General features: G+C 43.0%; 1 protein-coding gene across 1 annotated transcript in view; it reads left to right on the forward strand.

Moving 5' to 3' along the window:
• Positions 1–26,583, forward strand: part of ME1 (malic enzyme 1) — a 444,597-nt gene that overhangs the window by 339,350 nt on the left and 78,664 nt on the right. The window contains exon 7 of the mRNA XM_077289802.1: positions 17,767–17,876. Coding sequence (XP_077145917.1) covers positions 17,767–17,876 — 110 coding nt within the window. The remainder of the gene's footprint in view (positions 1–17,766; positions 17,877–26,583) is intronic.

Genomic DNA, 26,583 nt, shown 5'->3' on the forward strand with positions numbered 1-26,583 from the left:
ATTCTTGTTTTGGTTTAGGTTAGTTGTTGTTCTAGGGTTCCGCCATATCATAATTTGGTGTAAGGTTTAGTAGTGATGGCTAGTTTTCTTTCAGGACCACTAGATAATAAAAGATGGCTTGATGATGCGAGAGAGGTCTTTTCGGACATTGATGGTACTAATGGCATATCTTCTACTCCAACTCTGAGATCACAATTTTCGGACGTCCTGGTAGCATATAAAAATAACATCAAATCGTGGTGGGAGGTCCAATCTCTGGATAATTATATCAAACATAAAATAGTTCCACGTGGTCTGAGAATACACTTGCTACCAGCTCCCAGGTGTGCATCCCCCACTTTATTGACTAAGTGGGAGGAGGAGTCAATAGCCTCGTCATTGAGGTTTATGCAGATACTTCTGGAAGAGGAGAAAAAAACTTTAGAGAACTCCACTTCCAAATTAAAGGAACTTATTGATAACATCTTGAAATATAAAAACGACTCGGATTTTGCAAATAGGGAAGAAACCCTTAAAAACTCAGTTGAGAAATTCCATTTGGAAATAAAAGAAAGGAAACATAAACGTTTCCTAAAGGACTGTCTTGAATTTAAGGAGAAGAAAGCATATCCTTCCCTACAGTCAACTGCAATAGTAAGGGTGGAGGCCTCCTCCTCGGATATTGACTCCTCAGATATAGACTCGGCACCAAGAGGACCTGGGTCAAAACAATTCTCTAGACCAAAGAACCGGGGTCGGAGAGGTCGAAGATGGCAAAATTTTGGGCCAGACAGGGGTTTCCAACCTTCTACTTCCTCCTCCTCCTCTTTTTTAGAGGACCGGGGGGGGCTGATGTACGATCTTCGGAACCGAAACCCCATCAGTCATCAAAAGTAATGGCACAATCGGAACGAGATGATAATCAAATTATCAATTTGTCGTCACATCTCCTGACCACAATGGAAAAACAGGTATTAAGTAAAGGTCTCACCTTTGTTCCAACTATGAGGTTTGACCCATTCACGTGGATTAAGGACCTCAACCTCTTTACGAGGAAACTCAGATGGAGACAATTTTTTCACAAAACCGATATACAAAAGTGTCAACAACTGGGGGTTTCCCTAGATGACCTGACTGACCTTGAGACACTGACCGAATTAAGTATGGAGGGGAGCAGGACTTCTGGTGAGGGTCCCTTTTCTGATCTTAAACTGGTGAGCAAAAAGATGCCACCGGCGAATAGTTTTGGCAGCATAGATGTGTTTCAAAAACTGGTCACGGATGAGATAAACAACGTCATCCCACACTTTGACTCTACACATCCCAATTTAACTAAATCAGAAAGGAGGTCCCTAACAGACCTGAGGAATAATACATCTATAGTTGTGAAACCCTCCGACAAAGGCGGGAATACCGTCGTAATGGATCATGACAAATACACTGAGATGTGTATGACTATTCTGGCGGACAGGTCATCATATGAAATACTAAAGAACGATCCGACGACTGACTATGTTTCAGAGTTACGGAGATTATTAACAAAAGCCTTAGAGTCAAGACTCATCTCTAAAGATGAATTTGACTTCCTTTTTCCCAAATCCCCTATGGTAGCGACATTTTATGCTGTGCCTAAGATCCACAAGGGGCTGTGCCCCCTGAAAGGACGCCCTATAGTGTCAGGGGTTGATAACCTATCCCAAAATTCAAGTATCTACCTGGACAGACTATTGAGAGCATTTGTGACAGCTCTCCCCTCCTACATTAGGGACACCAGTGATTTGTTAAACAAACTGGAAGGAGTTGTCATTGAACCTGACACTATCATAGCCTCCATTGACGTGGAGGCTTTATATAGTAGTATCACGCATAAAGATGGCCTCCATGCTATTGGGTATTTTTTGAGCAGTAGAGGTGTGCAATATACAGCACATAATACCTTCATACTCCAACTTCTCAACTTTGTGTTGCAGCGAAACTACTTTTTGTTTAATGGAAAGTACTACCACCAGCTCAGGGGCACAGCAATGGGGAGCCCATGTGCCCCCACTTATGCCAACTTGCTCCTGGGCTGGTGGGAAGACATTTTTGTCTTTAGGGATGAGGATGATGTATGGAGCCCCAGGATTATTTTCTGGGGCAGGTTCATCGACGACATCCTGGTACTATGGAAGGGTGATGCAGAATCCTTTACAGACTTCCTACAATATCTCAACACTACTCTGGAAAGTCTATTTTTTACCTATGAAATTGGTGGGCAAAGCATAAATTTTCTGGATGTCACAATTTCCAAACAACAGGATGGCTCTCTGGGCACCAGCATCTTTCGTAAACCAACAGCCACCAATAGTCTTCTTAGATGGGAGAGCCATCACCCTTTTCCACTTAAGAGGGGGATCCCCAAAGGACAGTTCCTGCGACTTCGTAGGAACTGTTCTTCCCTAAGTGACTTTAAAGTCAAATCACAAGAACTCAGACATCGGTTTTGTGATAGGGGATACCCTAAAGATGTAATTGACTCTGCGTACACTACCGCCCTAGGTGCAAGCAGAACAACGCTATTAGCACCAAAACCCTACATGGAGGGCCCAAGGATAACAAGGCTCATTGGAACGTTTGATGACCAGTCCAGGAGGATACATGACATTTTTAAACGACACTGGCAGATTTTAAGATCTGACCCGGAGGTAGGCAACTATGTTTCCCCATATCCATCGATTACTTATCGTAGGGGGAGATCCATTAAGGACAACATAGTCCACAGTCACTTCATCCCCCCAAAACAGCAGAACACCTGGTTGATGAACAGATCCACAGGGACTTACAGATGTGGGCATTGCTCTTTCTGTAAATTTATTGAAGTGTCCAAATTCTTCAAAAGTTCTGCTACTGGCAGGACTTTCTCTATGAGGCAGTTTGCCAACTGCAGAACAACCGGTCTGGTATACATATGTACATGTTCTTGTAATAAGGACTACATAGGGAAAACCAAACGTGAGCTCAGAGTTCGCATTAGCGAACATCTGGGAGACATCAGACATGGCAGGGACACCCCAGTGGCACGTCACATAAATACTGTTCATGGGGGTGACCTAAGTTCATTTTCATTCAAGGTCATTGAAGTGATTGCACCATCGGTTAGACTGGGAGACTGGGACAAAAGGATCCTACAACGTGAATGTAGGTGGATCTATTTATTGAAATCCATGAGCCCAATGGGCCTAAATGAACAGCTGACCTTTGGTAGCTTCATCTAGCCTCAATTATGTAGGCCTGTACAAGCCATATATATATTGATTTTTTTATTTAGGGTTATCCAATGTGACCCAGGATTCATTATTTACTTGATTTTGTTTATTTATTATTTTGTCCTTTTTTCTGAATATTTGGGACGTTCACTAAACATCTGATATTCGTTCCCTTGTAGAATCCCCTCTTTGACATATACTACCTGCAAAAAGGATTCAGATCTACCGTAAATATAACTCCAGGATAGATCGGAGAGGAAAACTGTGTGAGTTCCCCAAAAACCATGGTGCGCAAGCGCAGTGGTGGCCCTATCAGCCATCTTACTGTGGACAACTAAATCGGTCATATACCGCCAATGATCATCATATACCAGTGGGCGGGCTGACTACGGCGCGGATCGATGATGTGCGCTCCGGGCGGCATAAGAGGTATGCAGTCTAGTACTGACATACAACCTCTAGAGCCGAGGACATAGTGCGGGGAATTTACCTCTCACTTCCGGTTCACCAGTTCCGGTCTTGTTACAGCATGGAGCGGTAATCTGACTGCACGTTGTGGACGACACGCCATGTGGTAAGAACGCCGGGGATACTCACATATTGTATTCATATAAGGGATACCTAGTGAACGGCACCCTATTTCCACAGCTCCTCTATCTTTCTACGGACACTTGTGGCTGTGCTTTCCCTGATGAACCCCCGCAAAACCCCAGAAGAAAGAGAGGGGGGGAAACGCGTCGGATATTAAATATGGGGACCATGTGAGAGTGGACTATTGAGACAACCTGCATACAGATATCATATGGGGACAACTTGAGGGAGTCTAATGGACGAAACGGGAACATCCAAATGCTGATAAGTATACCTTGTACAAATGACAACTGTGTGCATATATCAGCAGGGTGACAGAGTGTCTGGCATATCTGCAAGATAACTTAGAATAACTCCCCTGAAAGTATAAGGGAGTAGATATTACTTTGTCCTTATTGTTTATTAAAACACCCCTCTGTATCGATATATCTGTGTTTCAAAGGAGCACAGATAGAGTGGACCCCAGCCATTGGGCCATCTAATAGGCAGAGTATCAAAGTCTCAATTAATCTGGAACTCTCAGCCCTTTTAATAATTTGGGCATATTTGATAAGACCAGACCATATCTCTCTAAGATAATAGAGGAAGTCTGATAATATCCTTCAAGTATCATGGAAGGTGTGCAGATGCTTTAATCAGTATCTTTTAGTATCATGGAAGGTATTCAGACGCCTTAAATACATATAATTATCTGCGTAAATTAAGGCATATTACTACACCCTGGCTACCCGTGATTTCCTATAGGACATATTAGTCAAATAGTCTATTATACCAGTATTCTATGTTAATCATCAGCCTGGTTGATAGGAGTCTGAAATAGACGTACATTATTCGGTTTATTTTTGCTAATTTTTTCTGATTATAATTTGAGTATTTTGTTTTGTTTTTTTTTCTGTTCACTGGATAGAGGGATACATAGTTATCCAGATAAAGGCACATTGTTATACATAGGCCATCCAAGATGTTCCATTGGAAGCAATTATCTATTTAATCAATATCTAAAAAGATGATTTTTCTGGCTTATATAAGTCTGAAATGTACTTTTTTGTTTATTTTTGCTAATTTTTTCTGAATTGATTTTCTATTTTTTTCTTTTTTCTTCACGGGCTCTAGTGGTGTATGGGGACATAAATCTTTTATCTATCCTTATTAGAGGGTCAGTAAGGGACCTTAGGGTCAGCCACCGCTGAGTGGGGGCGCCTACCGCAGTAATTTAGGGTGCCTACCTCCATTGTTAGGTAGGGGAAGCTCTAGGTATCAGGTAGAATGCACTAGGGCTTCAGCATACCAGGGAACCCTAGGGACTTAACAGGGCTAGCCTCCGACGAGTGGGGGCGCCAACCGCGGCAAAGTAGGGTGCCTACCTCCACAGTCAGGCAGGACCCAATAGCCCACTATACAGGGTGGCGTAGGTACATTCCATACCTCCAATTTTTTATAACTATTTAATAATAAAGTCAATTTTTAATTGCCATAATAAAGGTTAAATTTTAGGAATTCTTGTTTTGGTTTAGGTTAGTCATTTGGTGTTTTAGCAATCAGATCCCTGTGATCAGAAACTTTTCACCTATCATGTGGATAGTTGATAAGTTTTGATTTGGGGAAAAGGCCTTTAGGGTCCTGTAAATTGCAAGGTGGAGCCTCCATATATCAGACTTGTTTTTCCAGAAAATCTCACAGACACTTGGTAAAGATTTATATCTGGAGAATTTTAAAACCAAGTCAACCCTTTAAACTTTGTCTGGAAAAATCAATGTTTCAGTGTTCCAAGCTGCATTATCCTGATGAAAAACACTTTTTCAGTTAGGCAATACTGTTGCCATAACGGGTGTTCCCGGTCTGCAACAACGTTTATTTGGAAGGTAACGTTTGTGTCAAAGAAACATCCACATAAATGTCAGGACCCAAGATTTCCCAAAACACATTTTCACACTGCCGCCTTCTACCCAGAGCGCATTCTGGTGTTCAACTGGTGTAAAAGAAAACACTATTGATTGGACCAGACCACCTTCTTTCATTGTTCCATGATCCAGTTCTGATACTCACAAACCCAATTTAGGTTCTTTCCAGGAGCTATCTGATTTCATGGCCAGCATTAACTTTTCTGGAATTTGTGCTAAAGTAAATATTCCTTGGGATTGAACCAGATGGGCTACTCTTTTCTTCTGACATGCATCAATGAGTCCAAGTGCCCATTAACCTCTTGTCCTCTCTGGGAGCACTTTTGGTAGTTACTAACTTTCACATGCTGGGAATACCCCACAAGACATCCCATTTTGGTTTGGTCGGACTCTGAATCACCTAATCATTGCAAAATGTTCCTTAATAATGCTTTTTCACATTTTTACATTTACCCAATATTTCTGCTTCCAGCACATCAACTTCAAAAACTGACTGCTTGCCACTTAATATATTCTGTCATTTTACATATGTCATCGTCATGAGATAATCAAAGCTGTTCACTACATACACATATCATTTCTCCTGGTAACGATCAGTAAACACAGATAAATAGTTTGAGTTACAAAAACAAAGGAAAACAGAAAAAAAATGGGAAATTCAATTAAATCTGCTCTGATGGTCTCAATATAAATTCTAAATTGGTGCCAGAGTCTTTATGTCTAAACTTCTTGTTAAGTTCAGACATATCTCTCTGGCTATATTTACTTTGGCTTCTTTAATGCACAGATTAAAATATTTCATGTTCCATTGAAAGTTGAGATTCCCGTAACAATGTATAAAAAACAGAATGTCTTCTATTAATGCTTGACCTTTAAGACTTTCAGACATTCACAGTAATTTAACTAAGAATTTACAACAATCTCAAAGACATTGCATGGGTAGTGGGAGAGTGACTGGTCATTCTGATAGTGGAAGTTCTGATAGTGAGTGATAGATCTCAGTGGTAGGTCTGATAGTGGAAGTTCTGATAGTGAGTGATAGATCTCAGTGGTAGGTCTGATAGTGGAAGTTCTGATAGTGAGTGATAGATCTCAGTGGTAGGTCTGCTATTGGAAGTTCTGATAGTGAGTGATAGCTCTCAGTGGTAGGTCTGATAGTGGAAGTTCTGATAGTGAGTGATAGAGCTCAGTGGTAGGTCTGATAGTGGAAGTTCTGATAGTGAGTGATAGATCTCAGTGGTAGGTCTGCTTTTGGAAATTCTGATAGTGAGTGATAGCTCTCAGTGGTAGGTCTGATAGTGGAAGTTCTGATAGTGAGTGATAGAGCTCAGTGGTAGGTCTGATAGTGGAAGTTCTGATAGTGAGGGATATATCTCAGTGGTAGGTCTGATAGTGGAAGTTCTGATAGTGATAGATCTCAGTGGTAGGTCTGATAGTGGAAGTTCTGATAGTGGATGATAGATCCTGTCACCTGAATTTGGCGGGACAGGTTTGCGGTCATATGGGCGGGGTTTTCGGGTGTTTGATTCACCCTTTCCTTACCCGCTGGCTTCATGCTGGCCGCAATATTGGATTGAAGTTCATGCTGTATCCTCCGTAGTACATGCCTGCGCAAGGCAAACCTGTCCCGCCAAATTCAGGTGACAGGTTCCCTTTTAAAAAGCCCTTTGGTCTCCTGGCCAGCTGTATGTTTCTTCTTGAGTGAGTGGCACATATGGCTGTGAACTAACTGATCTCAGATGCAGCCTTCACTGAGTTAGCCAAAAAAGAAGCTTTGATGCCATTGAAAGCCGTGACAAAATCTGTAATGGAAGACCTATACCCTTTTGTCTGCTTGGGCCTATTGCGTAAAAATATATATGCTAAAAATGCAAAGGAACTAAAACTTTTCATTTTACAAGTAAAACGTTAGCATTAAATAAAAGTATACATTTTGCAGAATTTCAGGTTCATTTTACCCCAAAAATTACTTAAAAATAAAAAGTGTTTTTGTAACCATTGATGACCTGGACACACTGTCTGATAAGTGTTTAATTAGTATAGGATTTATGATTTTAGACCACTAATATAATTTTACTCAAATTCCTTTACTTTTGTGAACTGTTTTGATAGCTTTATTCAATTTTTCACTGGATTCTTATTCCAGCAATGATTGGACTTGAAATCTAAACCACATAGGTTATAAAATCTAAGCATTAGTAACATACTTGTCTGTGAGAACTATAATGTGGAAACAAAATTGGTAAGATTTTCCAAAGAGTTTAAACCAAAGGACATATTAGGGCAAAAAACAAGCCCTCACATGACTCTCTCTGCCGAAATATAAAAAAATGATAGCTCTCAAAATATGGTTACGCAAAAACTAGTTTTCGCAATAAAAAAGCGTCTTTTAGTGTATGACAGCAGCCAAACATAAAAACCAGATATAAATCTGGTATCACTGTAATGGCAATGACCTGAAGAATAAACTCGCCTAATCACTAGTGATGAGCGAATATACTCGTTACTCGAGATTTCCCAAGCACGCTCAGGTGTCCTCCGAGTATTTTTTAGTGCTTGGAGATTTAGTTTTCATTGCCTCAGCTGAATGATTTACAGCTATTAGCCAGCATAAGTACATGTGGGGGTGGCCTGGTTGCTAGGGAATCCCCACATGTAATCAAGCTGTCAATCAATCAAATCAATCAAACTCTTTACACTCCATCCATATCGGCCCCTCTGTCCTCTCCTATGTATAGCACTCATTCTCTGTTCACATTGCTGAACAGCGCAGATCCATTCAGTCCCGCCATCCAACACAAGAGACGCTCTCACAAATCGCTTAACCATCTGCTCACTCTTTCTATCCTCCTTCTTCTAGTCGCTGGAGACATCTCTCCCAACCCCGTCCCCCCATGTTATAGCCAGTCAAACCTCCCAACTGCTACACTCAGAAAACCCTCTAACCTTATTAATATTCCATGCATGCCTTCTGTCTCTTTGAATTGTGCCCTTTGGAATTCTCGCTCTGTGTGTAATAAACTCTCCTTCATCCATGACTTCTTCCTTTCTAACTCTCTTAATCTCCTGGCTCTTACTGAAACCTGGATCCAGCAGTCAGACACCACCGCTGCTGCTCTTTCATATGGTGGACTACACTTTTCTCATACCCCAAGATCAGACAACAGAGCAGGTGGAGGTGTTGGTCTGCTCCTTTCACCAAAATGTACCTTCCAAATTATCCCCCAAGTACCCTCACTTGTATTCCCTTCCTTTGTGGTCCATGCTGTCAGACTCTGCGTCCCCTTCTCCATGCGAGTGGCGGTGGTGTATCATCCTCCCGGCCCCTCTCATCAGTTCCTGGATCACTTTGCCACCTGGCTTCCACACTTTCTCTCCTGTGACACCCCCACCCTTATCATGGGTGATTTCAACATCCCCATTGCTTCTCCCCTCTCCCCATCTGCTTCTCACCTTTTATCTCTAACCTCCTCTTTCGGCCTCTCGCAGCATACTAACTCTCCAACGCATGAAGATGGAAACTCCCTTGACTTGGACTTCTCCCGGCTTTGCTCAGTGGACGAGTTCACAAACTCCCCTCTCCCGCTCTCTGACCACAACCTTCTTTCATTCTCTATCAAGAACTGCCATCTCGCTCAGGTCACCCCCACTTTCCACACTTATAGAAACATACAGGCCATTAACACCCAGAAACTTATGAAGAACTTGCAGTCCTCATTGGCCCCAATCTCCTCCATCTCATGTCCTGATTCTGCTCTGAAGCATTACAATGAAACCCTGCAAAGTGCCCTGGATGAAGCTGCACCTCCTAAACATAGAACAACTGAGCACAGACGGCGACAGCCACACTGCAAACACGTTTCCTGCAGCGGTGCTCCAGGTGCGCCGAACGTCTGTGGAGAAAATCTAATCTACCCGAAGATTTCATCCATTATAAGTTCATGCTAAAAACATACAACTCTGCCCTTCACCTCTCCAAACAAACCTATTTCAACACCCTGATAACCTTACTGTCATATAACCCTAAATGTCTCTTTGACACTTTCCCGTCCCTACTCAACCCAAGAGAGCAGGCCCCAACCACGGATCTCCGCGCTGACAATCTGGCCAATTACTTCAAAGAAAAAGTTGACCACATTCGACAGGAAATCATCTCCCAATCTCTTCATACCATGCACTGTCCTCACTCCCCCACTGCATCTAGTTCACTCTCTGACTTTGAGCCAGTTACAGAAGAAGAAGTAGTCGGGCTCCTTGCATCTTCTCGCCCGACCACTTGCACCAGTGACCCCATTCCGTCACATCTCCTCCAGTCCCTTTCCCCGGCTGTCACCTCTCACCTAACAAAAATATTCAACCTTTCTCTCACTTCCGGTATTTTTCCCTCCTCATTTAAGCATGCCATCAATCATACATCCATTACTTAAAAAACATCCCTCGGCCAAAACTGTGCCGCTAATTATAGACCTGTCTCTAATTCCCTTCATCTCTAAACTCCTCGAACGCCTGGTCCACTCCCATCTTACCCGCTATCTCTCAGATAACTCTCTTCTCGACCCTCTTCAATCTGGCTTCCGCTCTTTACACTCTACTGAAACTGCCCTCAATAAAGTCTCTAATGACCTACTAACAGCTAAATCTAATGGTCACTACTCCATGCTAATTCTCTTGGACCTCTCCGCAGCATTTGATACTGTGGATCATCAGCTCCTCCTCAATATGCTCCGCTCCATCGGCCTCAAGGACACCGTTCTCTCCTGGTTCTCCTCCTATCTCTCTGACCAATCCTTCACTGTATCTTTTGCTGGTTCCTCCTCCTCTCACCTTCCCCTTACTGTTGGGGTTCCTCAAGGATCAGTCCTAGGCCCCCTCCTCTTCTCTTTGTATACCGCCCCTATTGGACAAACAATCAACTAAAATTAAAAATGGAGGTGAAACATATGCAAAAAAGAACCACCACGAGGTAATGTAATACAATGATGCTTAGATAGACAAAGAGTTAATAAACAAGTGTTCTGTACAAAAATGCGCAAAAAACAATGTTAATTAAGTCCCAAAAAAATGGTACTTCCCTTTATAAAGATAGTAAGGGGTATTATACGCATAAATATATATACCCAAGCATATTAATAATAATAAGCAGACCCTAAAAAAACAAACATGTTTTAATATATAAATGCTACATTAGATGAAGCAATACGCGAAACGCGCGTCGGGCTGCTGCTACCACCATAGAGGTAATATCCCAGGCTATTTTCTTTCATATATGTCATTTGACAAAATCCCTTTACATGTGAATAAGCTGCATGTTAAGCTGCTCCGCTATTTAAGTCACTGTTTGCACTTTAAGCCTAACATTTTGTTGATATAAGCTGGACTCATCATATTTGAAGGACTAAATCCCATTTATATAGGCTATTATGCAGGCTATTGAATTATATAGGCTCTTTTGTACACACTTGGGAACGGCAGCAAGCTATTACAGCATATAGGCTACTAAGTTCTCTTAGACTTATTTCATTGTATGTACTTTAAATATATTGGTTTCTAGCATATACTTTTTGAGGAATATTCCCGTTCATAGTATATCCATTGTAGCCTTTATATATTAAAACATGTTTGTTTTTTTAGGGTCTGCTTATTATTATTAATATGCTTGGGTATATATATTTATGCGTATAATACCCCTTACTATCTTTATAAAGGGAAGTACCATTTTTTTTGGACTTAATTAACATTGTTTTTTGCGCATTTTTGTATAGAACACTTGTTTATTAACTCTTTGTCTATCTAAGCATCATTGTATTACATTACCTCGTGGTGGTTCTTTTTTGCATATGTTTCACCTCCATTTTTAATTTTAGTTTATTTTTTTTTTGTATTTATGTATGTCTTCAATAAAATTTTGTTATTTTAATGGTTATATAGCTTCCAGGTTCTTTCTTCAGATGGTTATATTGATTTGAAGCTTTGCCATTTATCTAGGCAGGTTATTTTTTCTGTTTTTTGGACAAACAATCAGTAGATTTGGTTTCCAGTACCATCTCTATGCTGACGACACCCAATTATACACCTCTTCTCCTGTTATCACGCCAACCTTTTTAGAAAACACCAGTGATTGTCTTACCGCTGTCTCTAACATCATGTCCTCCCTCTATCTGAAACTGAAGCTGTCAAAAACTGAACTCCTCGTGTTCTCTCCCTCTACTAACCTACCTTTGCCTGACATTGCCATCTCCGTGTGCGGTTCCACCATTACTCCAAAGCAACATGCCCGCTGCCTTGGGGTCATCCTTGATTCCGAGCTTTCATTCACCCCCCACATCCGATCACTGGCTCGCTCTTCTTATCTGCATCTCAAAAACATTTATAGAATTCGCCCTTTTCTTACTTTCGACTCTGCAAAAACTCTTACTGTTTCACTTATTCATTCTCGTCTGGACTATTGTAACTCTCTACTAATCGGCCTCCCTCTTACCAAACTCTCCCCTCTCCAATCTGTCCTGAATGCTGCAGCCAGGATCATATTCCTCACCAACCGTTACACCGATGCCTCTACCCTGTGCCAGTCATTACATTGGCTACCCATCCACTCCAGAATCCAGTACAAAACTATTACCCTCATCCACAAAGCACTTCATGGCTCAGCACCACCCTACATCTCCTCTCTGGTCTCAGTCTACCACCCTACCTGTGCCCTCCGCTCCGCTAATGACCTCAGGTTAGCATCCTCAATAATCAGAACCTCCCACTCCCGTCTCCAAGACTTTACACGTGCTGCGCCGATTCTTTGGAATGCACTACCTAGGTTAATATGATTAATCCCCAATCCCCACAGTTTTAAGCGTGCCCTAAAAACTCATTTGTTCAGATTGGCCTACCGCCTCAATGCATTAACCTAACAATCCCTGTGTGGCCTATCAAAAAAACCCAAAACATAATCAGGTTCCTCGTATCGTGTTCTCATACATTTTATGCAGTTAATAGCCCTCTGTGTCTGTACTGTTACATACTTAGGCAGTTAACTGGTTCATGCAGCTTTACATGAACACCCGAGCCTTACACTATGGCTGGTCCGAATAACTAAAGCAATTGTTACCATCCACCTCTCGTGTCTCCCCTTTTCCTCATAGTTTGTAAGCTTGCGAGCAGGGCCCTCATTCCTCCTGGTATCTATTTTGAACTGTGATTTCTGTTATGCTGTAATGTCTATTGTCTGTACAAGTCCCCTCTATAATTTGTAAAGCGCTGCTGAATATGTTGGCGCTATATAAATAAAATTATTATTATAAAATTATTATTATAAGCTGGCTAACAGATGTAAATCATCCAGCTGCGGCAAAGAAACCTAAATCTCCGAGCACTAAAAAATACTCGGAGGACACCCAAGCGTGCTCGGGAAATCTCAAGTAACGAATATATTCGCTCATCACTACTAATCACTTATACCGAGGAATGGCATGAAAAATAAATAATACCAATTCTTCACATGCTGTTGATTTTTTCATTCTCCCTCCTGGGGTTTCCGTGTAAATCTCTGAAATACATGATTCAGACAGAACCTCTGGCTGAAGATTTACTATAATGAAGCAGATGGAGCCACTGTGGACGGCATCTGACCTGTGATCCGGTGGTGTCCGTCTTTTTAGGATTGCATAAAAGTGCCGTCGGCCACAGTTTTGTGCACTTCTGAAAAGAAAGACACCATGAAACAGAGACTAAACGGAGTCCAGAGTAACTCTGCTGCCTCACTATAGTGAATGGATCCCTTGGGGCGTTTCATCTGAATCACGTCACTCAGAGGTTTAGATGCAAATTGTCTCTTCAGAGAGGAAGAGGACTAGAACTCTAGCGCCACCTATTGGAAGTAGCAATCCTAACAGTCAATGTTGACCCTTTAATGAGCCTTGTCACATGACTTAGGCTAAAAGCCAAACCAGAATCTCAATATGCAGACACTGTGTTTTGGGGTACTGCCCCTCGTCAGTGCAAAGTGGAGATCTGGTTTGGCTGATTGAGAGGCATCTGACAGGGATCCAAGAAGTATTGTTTCTCCTTGCGGAGAGTGATATATTAAACATGTCAAGGTAAGGAGACTTAAAGCCGAAATGCTCCTCTGGGAAATATGCAAATTGTCTCTTCAGAGAGGAAGAGGACTAGAGGTTTAGATGGAAACCCCAAAGTAAGTGCTCAGCGCAGAATGCTGGATAACTGTGATGCCAAACCTTATGTAAAATGTTCCCAATAAAAGCTTCCACTCAATCCACAAAAAAGCAAGTCCTCACTCAAATCTGTCATCTGTCAATGGAAATATGGGGGGGCATCCACGTTACTTATAGCACAAAAGATCTGGAAAAGCAAAATGGCTCCTCACCCTCCAAAAGAAATTCAGCAAATTCTCTGCTCCCAAATCCAAATGCCCCCTCCCTTCTGAGCCTCAGTGAGCCTAAACCACATATAGCGCCGACATGTTTGGCATTTCTGTAGTGATAAGAGCCCACCTAACTTACAGGTGTGTGTCTCGAGAAACATGAGCTGGGCATAATGTATTGGTCACTACAATGGCAATTTGCAATTTTCACTCAGCAACATCCACAGCTGCTTGTTTCTGGAAAACACTCATGGAGTCAAAATCGTCACTACACCTGTAGATAAATTCCGAAAGGGTTATAATTTCCAAAATGGGGTAACTTGAGGGGGATTCTGCTCTTCTAGCGATTAGGGGCTCTTTATATCGAATCCACAAACTAGTCTAGGAAAATCTGCACTCCAGGAGGCAAATAGCGCTCATTCCCTCCCGAGTCACTCTGCATGGCAAAGTAGTACTGTACAGCCACATATGGGGTCTTTCTACATTCAGCAGAAATTTAGGGACAAATTCTGGTACCCATTTCCCAGTGTGAAAATGTAAAACTTGAGGCTATCACTCAATCTTGGTGGTAAAAATGTAAATTATTTTTTCTTCACTGCCCAATGGTGTAAAAATCTGTGACACACCTGTGGGGTCAATACAATCACTGCACCCCTAGGTGAATTCATTGAGAGGTTTAATTGGTAAAATGGGGTCACTTGTGGGAGGGACTGCTGTTCTGGCACCTCAGGGGCCCTGCCAATGTAACATGGCACCCTCAAACAAGAGCAGCAAAATCTGCACTGTAATATGGAGCTACTTCCCTTCTGAGCTTTGCACTGTGCCTCAAAAGTAGTTTTCAACTATATATAGGGTATCGATGAACTCAGGATAAATTGCACAACACTCTTTGGGGTTCATTTTCTCCTTTTGCCCTTGTGAAAATACAAAATTTGTAACTAAAAAAGATTTTTGTTTGAAAAAAGTGTTGTTTTTTTTAAATTATTTTCACGGTTTAACATTATAAACTTCTGTGAAGCACCTGGTGGTTCAAGGTGTTCAATACACATCTAGATAAGTTGCCTAAGAGGTCTAGTTTCTAAAATGGGGTCACTTGTTGGGGGTTTCCACTGTTAGGCACATCAGGGGCTCTCCAAACGCGACATAGCAACTGCTAATTATTCCAGTATATTTTAAAATTCAAAAAGTGAAATGGCGCTCCTTTCCTTCCGAGCCCTGCCGTGCGCACACAGTAGTATTCCCCCACATATGACGTATCGGCATGCTCAGGAGAAATTGCATAACAAACTGCATTGTATGGTCCATTTTCTCCTGTTACCCTTATGAAAGTAAAAAAAAATTAAGTCTAAAGGAAATTTTTTGTGAAAGAAAAGCAAATGTTTATTTTTTCCTTCCACGTTTCAAAAATTCGTGTGAAGCACCTGAAGGGTTAATAAACTTTTTGAATGTGATTTTACACACCTTGAGTGGTGCAGTTTTTAGAATGGTGTCACTTTTGGGTATTTTCTTTCATATAGACCCCTCAAAGTGACTTCAAATGTGAGGTTGTCCCTAAAAAGTGGTTTTGTAAAATTTGTTGAAAAAATGAAAAATCGCTGGTCACCTTTTAACCCTTATAACTTCCTAACAAATAAACATTTTTGTCCCAATGCTGATGTAAAGTAGACATGTGGAAACGTTATTCATTAACTATTTTGTGCAATATGACTCTCTGATTTAAGGGCATAAAAATTAAAAGTTTGAAAATTGTGAAATTTTTTGACAAAATTTCCATTTTTTTTTTCACAAATAAACTCAAGTCATATCGAAGAAATTTTACCGCTATCATGAAGTACAATATGTCATGAGAAAAGCGTTCCAGAGTTATTACCTCATAAAGTGACAGTGGTCAGAATTGTAAAAATTGCCTGGTCATTAAGATGAAAACAGTCTTCGTCTCAAAAGGGATAAAGGCAATCTGCCTGACAGATCAACCTCAAACCATATATTTCAACATGCAGGTATTTGAAATGTAACTCTAATGACACCTTTATATCTTCTATCTGTTGCTGCATTCCTGGGATTCAGTTCATATTCAAATGAGGCGTTGAGTGCTCTGGCCGTGATCATGAAATTTCTTATCCTTGGATCTAGAGGTTTTTTTCTGACTCAGCACCAACCTTTTTAACTTGATTGATAGTTCACAATCTGATTTCCTTGACTAGGGCCTGATTTCATACAGAAACTGAGCTATCAGTCAAGCTAAAGAGGCTGATGCTAAGTGGGAAAACAACCTCGAGAAGCAGATGCTTTGTAATTGCTCTGTCACGCCCATAGCACTTAACTTCTATTTGCATATGAATTACAACTCTAATTTCTCTGAAATGCAGCAGCATATGGAACATATAAATGTGTTGATGGATTTGGCTTTCAAAGTCTTAGATGCCAATATGTGTGACTTGTTCTTACTGACAGATTCCCTTTATACTAAGATATTACATAATGCAACTATAATATTTTGCGCCTTGAAATATTATGCAGTCCAACACTTTGCTTGGCATTTGGTTAAACAGATAATCTGGTGCTTGATTGGTATATAGATGGCAATATAATTGTGAATTTTAGGAGAACAAATATTTTCTATATTTTTCTCATAATCCAGAATATGTGATAATGCTGAGCTGATCATGACACTAGATTAAAAGAACTAGGGAACATCGTTAGCCAATTAAAGCAGAATTACATATAGGTATGTCATTGCTAGGGAGCCTATGTGTATACTGTAGAGGACTCTCCACATGTGGATAATGCCGCTTACATTACATTGCCAGCATCTGTGTCATGATCCATTCCAGGGTTTAGTCCTATCTGCTCTTTTTCCGGGCGGATCATGTCAAGGGTTAACTTTGCTCTGCCTCACTCTGGGTTCAGGTCTGCTATTTAGAACCCAGGCATCCTGCTGGTGGTGTCAGCTATAGTTCTTCCTTCGGTGTGTGAACCTGACTCTGGTAACCCTTGATTTGTCCTGCTGTGATCCCTGACTTGCCCCGTGTCTGTTGCCTTCCTCTGCCTGCCCTTTTCCCAGCGTTTTCTATGTTTCTCGGTTTGGTTATCTGGTTTCTGACTCGGCCTGTATTCGGACTCGCTTCTGCTTTCTGTCTTTGTCTTATCCGCCTCTGACCATTGCTGACCCGCCTAGCTTGCTCCTGACCACGTATATTGCTTACTCCTTTTTGTACTTTGCCTCTGAATGTTTATTTACTCGGCTTGTCTGACCACTCTCTTGCCACTTGGTGGCGCCTGTGCTGCTGCTCTCTGGCACTACTCTTAGTACGCATTCTCACTTCCCTCTCAAGTTCCCTCTGGTGGAGGTTGCGTTACACTGCACTGCAGCAGCATGACAATCCGTCTGTAACAGCAGCGGCTGGAAATGAGCTCCAATTGCTGTTATTAACCATTTAAATACTGGTGTCAATCTCTGACAGTGGTGTTTCAATGTAGTGGTTGCCGAAACTCATGCAAACTTGGTCCCATCTATCCCCCGCGACGCGATCGCAGGGCACCGATGAGTTACAATGGCAGCCATGACTAATCTTGGTACTACAATGGAGAAAAGTATGCAAAGTGTTATTGACATCATGCTTTCATATTCATGGACTTTTTTTTTACCTGTGTCTAATGGAGCTTTATTCTTTTTCAGGTACGGCATGAACTGCCTTATACAGTTTGAGGACTTTGCCAATGCGAACGCCTTCCGTCTGCTGAACAGATACCGAAATCAGTACTGTACATTCAATGATGATATCCAAGGTAGGCTTGATATTTGTGTATTCATTTAGCGTATGGTACATATAAACACAATGCAACCTTTTTATAATCTGGCTGTCCACACAATAATAATCGTAAAATATTTCAGTGTTCATTTTGGTACCTGTAGCACACTAAATAGTCTGGACATTTCCATTATGTGATGATGATCATTTCTTAGCTTTGATGCATAGACTGATGCTACCGAGCACGAGAGGATTTTTACCCCTGTCAGAAGGGCTTCTTCTGTGGCGGACCTGGCCCATCCATGCATTAAATGGTTAACTATTTATCTAGATGGGGACTACCATGAACACCTATAATTCCCCCTGCTATGACCAGTACACATAGTCGCACGCAACTGTCCAGCAGTAATATTTAACCACTTGGGGAATTAGTGACACAAATATCTAATAATTGCCAGGTGAAAACAATTGGAACCAATATTATTCTCTACATTATTTATTGCTAGTGACTGTGAAACACAAGAAGAAACCTGATGTTACTCATCTGTCTTTCCTGAAAACTTGTGTTAGATAAATTAAAACCAGAAACCATCAGTTTGAATAGAATTTCCGAACCGCACCTTTCATTTCAGGGAATTATCTGGATTATGTTAATTTTCCAAAACATACTCATGTCCCGATCAGTCCTTGTGATCTCAAAAGCAGCATTTTACCATTGATTCCTTCATACGTATTTTATGAGCAGACAGGACACTGTTTCTGGACTGTAAAAAGGCTGCGGCTTCTCTGCCCACTATGAGCCGTGTATTACTAAAGGGAAGCTTCTCCAGTTATCTGGATGGTTTATATAGACCGAAAACATAATTTATGGTTCACTTTTTTCAGTTAATTTATGTATATGCAATGTAGAAGAAAAATCATCTGTTGCTAGCCTGAAATGTCTACAACCTGCTGTTGACGGATCTGCTAGATTGATCTGCTGTTGATGGATCTGCTGGATTGATGTGCTGTTGATGGATCTGCACACAAATACAGCATGTGGGCCTGCAGAGCATACCAGAGAGTGTCCTCAGAAGCAATATTCGTGGAATCACGACAAACTGGCACAACGAGAGCTTAAAGGGAGCCTACCACTATATTTGGGGCCATTAAACCATTATTATGCCCTGTAGTAGCTGTGAAAACTGGATGTTTTGGCATCGGGTTGTGGAAGGACTTGTATACTACAGCAGAGGAGGTGCATGAAAAAGCCTTTCATTGTCTGTACACAGTGAAGCAAAGTGTTTTGTCCTTGGCTTTATCGACGCATGTGCCAGATGCCACTGGACTCCTTTTGCTAATGCCGTAATGGACGGTTCTGACACAGGCTTGATTGAACACTAAACCCAGTTGCGTAGAGATATGGTGGAGGTTTAGTGGCACCAAACTTAATGACATGCTTTTTAAAAAAGGTGCTGTCCTGTTAATGAGACCATTTAGATGATCATCTGTAAGGCTGGTGCTCAATTACACAAGATCACGGGACAAAATTAGTTGCAAAATTTCTATCATCATTGTATAGAATATCATATTTTAGGAAATCTCCTACATTCAATCATGTGAAATTTTAAAGCACCACTCCAGCATGTTTTTTTTTTAGTTATTTCAGTTTTGGAGTGGTGCTACCAATCTAAGTTCTCTGACCCTAGTAGTATACTTACCAGCCGCCGTCTTCGGCTCTTTGTGGCGCTGCTGTGGCCCCAATCCCTCATCTTGTGACCGCAACTTCTAACTGACCGTAAGTAAGTGGTAATGGTCAAGTTCTCAGTGTAAGTGTTTGAGAGCCTCAATGTCCTTCACATACTAGAGCAAACCGGCAGGTCCCAACCTGCAGAAGACAACCGCAGCCGTGCTGAGAACAGAAGAGGTTAGCGGCAGGTAAGTATATTACTAGGGGCAGGGAACTTTGATTAGTGACACCGCTCCAGTGGTAAAATAAAAAAAAATGCTGGAGTGGTGCTTTAAATGCAAATGTTTGTCATATCAATAGCATGATAGTTTAATAGGTGCAATATTGCACTGTGACCTAATACAATGACATTCGTGTGGTAATGGCAGCTGTTTAGCTATTATGAACTCCTGAGCTTGAAAAGGTGAGCTACAGGGGGTATGAGTACAAACAAAGGATTATAAAAATCATATATTTTTAATAGGATAATAGCTTTTACATTATTGTTATTGGGTATTGGGGTATTGTTTCTGATTATGAGCTTCTTTTGCCTAATACTTTATACCCTGCCTGCTTGGATAATTGTGAAAAATCCTTGGGCCGGCGAGTAGGTCATCGTTAGGTGGCACAACATGAAGATTGTCCCATACTCATTTCATTAATCTCAAGGCCTGTAGTCAGCAAGGTTCCTTTAGTGTCACCGAGGGCCACTAGAATTTATACCTTAATCAAAGCATATTGAGCTATCATAATTAATATGAATTTAAGAAGTTATTTTGTCTAAATGAGTGCCCAACCCTATTAGTATTTTTGCCAATAGATTACAATGGTATGTACAAAAAAAGTGGTAGTTCACAACTTACTGATACTCTGCATGGTGTGTGAACACATAATAGTTGGAAATGGGTGAAAAATTACTGGGGGGGGGCAGGAAACCATCAGCACAGGAGCAGAAGCCAAGTATTTGGGTATTACTAATATTCTTACTTTAGACCACTGTAGGCCTTTGATTAAAAAAAAGTCTTGATGTTTGGATGATCCTGTGGAGCGCCCCCACACCGCCGCAGGGCCGAGGGGTACCCGGAGCCGGGCCTCTGGGTCTCAGTCCTGGGGTTGTCACGGTGGCTAGACCCGGTCCGTGGCCCTGTCTGTCAGTGGGGGACGTCCGGTGCAATAAGTCGTGTTGTAACGGTGCAGTTGTGGGGTGCAGGTCGCGGTAAATAACGAGGACACCAGGTTGCAGTCTCTTTACCTCTTTACTGGAGATCTCTGAGTCCTCAGTCCAGAATACGGTTCACCAGGCTGCGCAAGTCCGGCCGGTCCAATGGCACCTCCAGAGTTCACTTCACAGGTGGAAATCGGTGCCTTCCTTCTTAGCGCTATGTGTTGTAGTCCTTCCCTGCTGTGCTTACGGAAAGTACCCCACAACTGTTGTGTCTGTTTCTTAAGTTCCCTCACAACTCGATTAAATGATGTTCTTCTAATCGTCCGTCCCTTCCTGATGTTACAGTTAGAACGGCCCCCGTTTGTCGGGTAGGCCTGGAGTTCTTCCGGGACCCTAGAGACGCCCCTCTCCCGCAATTGCCTCCCAAGACTTCATAGGTGATATGTGTTAGACAGCCCGCCTTAAACTGACTGTCCTGCCGCTGTTTAGAGTATTGCTTGAAGCTGAATGTTATAATACTCCCTTGGCGTTCCGGCCACCGGTAGTGCGCCTCAGTAGGGTGTTGCTCCGGTCTTACAGCACGACCCCTACTGGAATTCTCCTATTGCTTGATCTCGTTTCTCACTCAGCACAATCTATCTCGCTTCTCGTCCTTTCTTGGGCCCCGCCGCTTCCCGGAGCTGGCGCGGACCCGTTACGTTCTTTCCAATGCCAAGCCTCTGTCAGGATCCCACCCCTGACAGAGACCCTACTGTCTCTTCCTCCACAACACCCTCTGCCACTAGGTGTTGCTTCGTCCAATCCAGTCAGCTTTCTGATCTAACTTCCTGCCTGACCCCCAGTTTACCCACTATGGTGGGGAGTGGCCTAATGAATAGAACCCTTAGCTCCCCCCGGAGGCCCGGCTGTGAAATGTATTGGTGTCTGTGATACCTGATCAGATGAACTCCTTCAGTGCCATCGGACGCACCATGGCTCCCCATAGTGGCGGAGCCACAGTACTGCAACGACCAGGACTCTGGGGCGCTGCACTCCCCCCTGGTTAAACACAGTACTCCGGGACTGGGAAGAAAACAACAATACAAGTTAGCAAAAAGACATACAATTTTGTTGAGTGCAATAACAATAAGTATACTTGAACAGGCTTCCCTTTATGGGAGGTAAGGACACTTGAACGTTACAAACATGGCAAAAATATCATAGCAACATGCTATGATTAACTTTTCTTACCCAACCGGGTATTCTACTAAGTGCAAACATTTTTAACCAATAATTTAACTTTGCCTTTAAGGATATACACTCTTAATCCGCTAAAGACCTTCCTATAATCACATTACAAGGTATTTTAACTTTTTCATTCTCCTACTTTGGATCTGCAGGACCGCCTGTCCTATCGGCACCAGACCTACTGCCTCTCCTTTCTGTTACAGGACCGCCCCGTTCAGCCAGGGCCTACTGCCTTTTCAACTACTATACACAGTATAGAACATAACTTTTCTTTCAGTTTGAGAACACCGAGCCGGCTCTACTTGGCTCCTATAAGGACTCACCCACTAACCCCTACGGGTTCACTTTCTGTCCTTAGTAACACATTACTAACTTTCGATGGGGAACGCAGGGTTTACCTTCTATCCCCCCCCTTTTCTTATCAACATTATCAACTATCTTCTTTTCACAACATTAAACTTTCTCATTACTTCTTTTTACTTTTTCTTTCAAAGAACATTATCAGCATTCCTTTGCAATTAACTAATGGCATACATATAACTTTTACATGTAGATATTATCATCATTTTCTTCCATTGACATTATTGCTACCGGTCTTAAAGCAATATCACCATTTACGTGCAACAAATGAACATCCCCTTTAAGAGGGGACCAAATCTCAGTGAGGTAGCACATCTTCTCAAGCTACCAGTCCATACTCATCAAAGGTTCCAGTGCGGTATCTTCGCAAAGAGTCCTTGTTTAAGTAAAACCAGTAGGGAGCGCCTTTAATAAGGTGCAAACTATATACAAAAGAGTTCGGATCATGCACAGTTCATGATTCAGCAGTTTTTAAAACTTGTGCAAAACTTTTGGTAACAAAAACAAACACACAATAGGGATCACGGGTCCATAGAAGGATCCCCTTAAGAGTTTACCCTTAACGGGTTTAGCAGCCCAACAGAAAACAGTAACTATTTACAGATTCATGGTATCGAGGTTTATTCTTCCTCAGGTGGCCGTGGGAGGTTGCTAAACATCCGCTGATGGGGGACACCTCCCGACCGTGCAGGCTTCAGCCCTTGGTCCACGGCTGATGCAGCGGTAGTTTGTTCCCATTCTTTCCAGTCTTTCCATTGTAGGATCAAGTACCGCTTATATTGTTCCCAATTCAGCACGGCAATGGTGTGACCCTCTCGCCGGACTCCATCCAGTCCAATTCGAGGAGTCTCCCACCGGAGGATAACTCCCTCCGGGCTCACATCTACGAACTCCCCCGTTTGGGTCGGTGGCAGAGGTATCAATCTCCCCGTTGCGCCGGGGGATAATACCCCTAGCCCCGCAAAAAGGAAACGGTTATTGTGGGGGCGAGGATCGATCGCAGGATCGAGATCGGTCGGGGGAGCAGGGACGCTTTCTATACCTGCGTCTGATGTGATTCCACCGATGTCGGTCCGTTCCATTAACGAGGACACTGGAGTCGGCTGCAGCCCGGACCGCGGCTCCTCCCCGGCAGTCTCCGGATACGGCTCCGCTCCCCATAGCTCTTCTTCGGCTAGTTCCGGGATCGGGATAGGTAGGCTCAGCTCCGCTACCAGCTCCGAGGAACTCAGGTCCTCCCTCTGCGGTGGACGCGGGTCCCTCTCTGATGGATGAGGGCAAACCGAGTTCACCTCGCCGTTGTTCGGGCCCCCGCTGTTCACCGTCGCTGTCCGGCATTCGAGGGCAAGGCATGTATCTGACTCTGCCATTTCTCCAAGGTCGAACTCCTCCTTCACTTCGTTCCCGCCATCGCAAGTCAGGGGGCGGTTCTCTGCTTTGAGGCAGGTCATCGCTTTGCAACAAGAGGCGCAGGGGGCGATCACAGTTTCTGGCGCCACTTTGGTAGTCTCCTCCCATGGCACGCCCTCCTGTTTCTCTCGCGTAGCAATGGCGGCGGTTTTTTTGGCGGGAACTTTTGGCGGTAAATGGCGCAGCACAGTTTTTGCAATAAAGTACAGTCCAAGCACAACAAATCACAGTTCCAAGGCACACATGACCCGATTCTTCAGGCTTAAGTAGATCCTGTTCGTGACGCCAAGTTGTGGAGCGCCCCCACACCGCCGCAGGGCCGAGGGGTACCCGGAGCCGGGCCTCTGGGTCTCAGTCCTGGGGTTGTCACGGTGGCTAGACCCGGTCCGTGGCCCTGTCTGTCAGTGGGGGACGTCCGGTGCAATAAGTCGTGTTGTAACGGTGCAGTTGTGGGGTGCAGGTCGCGGTAAATAACGAGGACACCAGGTTGCAGTCTCTTTACCTCTTTACTGGAGATCTCTGAGTCCTCAGTCCAGAATACGGTTCACCAGGCTGCGCAAGTCCGGCCGGTCCAATGGCACCTCCAGAGTTCACTTCACAGGTGGAAATCGGTGCCTTCCTTCTTAGCGCTATGTGTTGTAGTCCTTCCCTGCTGTGCTTACGGAAAGTACCCCACAACTGTTGTGTCTGTTTCTTAAGTTCCCTCACAACTCGATTAAATGATGTTCTTCTAATCGTCCGTCCCTTCCTGATGTTACAGTTAGAACGGCCCCCGTTTGTCGGGTAGGCCTGGAGTTCTTCCGGGACCCTAGAGACGCCCCTCTCCCGCAATTGCCTCCCAAGACTTCATAGGTGATATGTGTTAGACAGCCCGCCTTAAACTGACTGTCCTGCCGCTGTTTAGAGTATTGCTTGAAGCTGAATGTTATAATACTCCCTCGGCGTTCCGGCCACCGGTAGTGCGCCTCAGTAGGGTGTTGCTCCGGTCTTACAGCACGACCCCTACTGGAATTCTCCTATTGCTTGATCTCGTTTCTCACTCAGCACAATCTATCTCGCTTCTAGTCCTTTCTTGGGCCCCGCCGCTTCCCGGAGCTGGCGCGGACCCGTTACGTTCTTTCCAATGCCAAGCCTCTGTCAGGATCCCACCCCTGACAGAGACCCTACTGTCTCTTCCTCCACAACACCCTCTGCCACTAGGTGTTGCTTCGTCCAATCCAGTCAGCTTTCTGATCTAACTTCCTGCCTGACCCCCAGTTTACCCACTATGGTGGGGAGTGGCCTAATGAATAGAACCCTTAGCTCCCCCCGGAGGCCCGGCTGTGAAATGTATTGGTGTCTGTGATACCTGATCAGATGAACTCCTTCAGTGCCATCGGACGCACCATGGCTCCCCATAGTGGCGGAGCCACAGTACTGCAACGACCAGGAGTCTGTGGCGCTGCACTCCCTTTTCATCTCCCATAGAATTCATTCACAATGGGGCTGCCAATCGCTGTACTTGGCTATTTCTGGCAATCCTACAGAGAACAAATGGAAAGAGGCCTACATGTGTGGCCCCTGCCTCTCTCCGATAGGTCATATCAGAGACCTCCTCTTCGGGATCGGTGTGGGGTCCCAGTGGTTGGACTCTGATCGATTTACAAATTAGCTCGTATTATTTTGATAGTTGATTATTTTGAATGTTGGTAATAACCCTTCAGTGGATGCCTGTCATAGATACAACAGATAGTGAATAAAAACTTACCACTCAACTTAAATATATATGCTGAAAATGTATTGTAGTATACACGAAGACGTTTCGGTCTGGTGAGACCTTCATCAGTTACGTATCGCTAATGTGCAGTAGACAGGTATAAATTTGTTGTTCAGTATGTGTTTAGCCTTAGAAATATCCATTATTTGGCACCCATAAGCTGGAGAAACAAGGAGTAATAGTTCCTTAAGCAGACGTGCTTCCAGACATGGCATCCACCGCTAGTCCATTGGCCCATGATTGACAATGGTACCCAATGTAAAAATGGAGCTTTCCCATCATACATCCTAAACATAAGCAAACACATAATGTGGACAGACCCCTAGTGATAACTTACTAATCATCAGCATACGGCAAAACATATTTGATAGTCCCTGCCTGTCAATATGTTGTGTCTTATCGGAAAGCTGATCTATAAGATGATATTTCAATTTCCAGTTTGCAATTTGCAGAGGTCAGTAGCTATTTCCAAACAAATGTGGAGATATTTTAGGCTGCACCCATTAGCTCCTAGATCATATAGGAATGTGACCTATGGAACTGTGAGGACATGCTTTTCCATCCAGGAAGCTTATGGGCACGTCTGATTGCCCCACCCCATTGAGTAACTTGCTCCAAACTTCTGAGATATACAAAGTGAAATCCTGATAATGTTTTTGACTGCTGGGCTGTTTTTAACTTGTGGTTCACTGAAACTATTTTTCGTGATCTCGGGTTGGGTGAGGGCTTATTTTTTGCGTGCCGAGCTGACGTTGTTAATGATAACATTTTGGTGCAGATACGTTCTTTTGATCGCCCGTTATTGCATTTTAATGCAGTGTTGCGGCGAACAAAAAAACTTAATTCTGGCATTTTGAATTTTGTTCTCCTTATGCCGTTTAGCGATTGGGTTATTTTTTATATATATTTATACCAAATATGTGTATGTTTGATTTTTTTTTTACAATACTTTGAATGGCGCGAAAGGGGGTTGATTTGAACTTATACATTTTTTTAATTTTTTATATTTTTTAAAACATTTTGTTTTACTTTTGGCATGGGAGTCAATAACCTACATGGGAGACTAGAAGCTGTCATAACTCGATTGGCTCCGCTACAAACAGGCAATAATCAGATCG

The sequence above is a fragment of the Ranitomeya variabilis genome, chromosome 2 (genome assembly GCF_051348905.1).
Source record: "Ranitomeya variabilis isolate aRanVar5 chromosome 2, aRanVar5.hap1, whole genome shotgun sequence".
Taxonomy (NCBI): Eukaryota; Metazoa; Chordata; class Amphibia; order Anura; family Dendrobatidae; genus Ranitomeya; species Ranitomeya variabilis.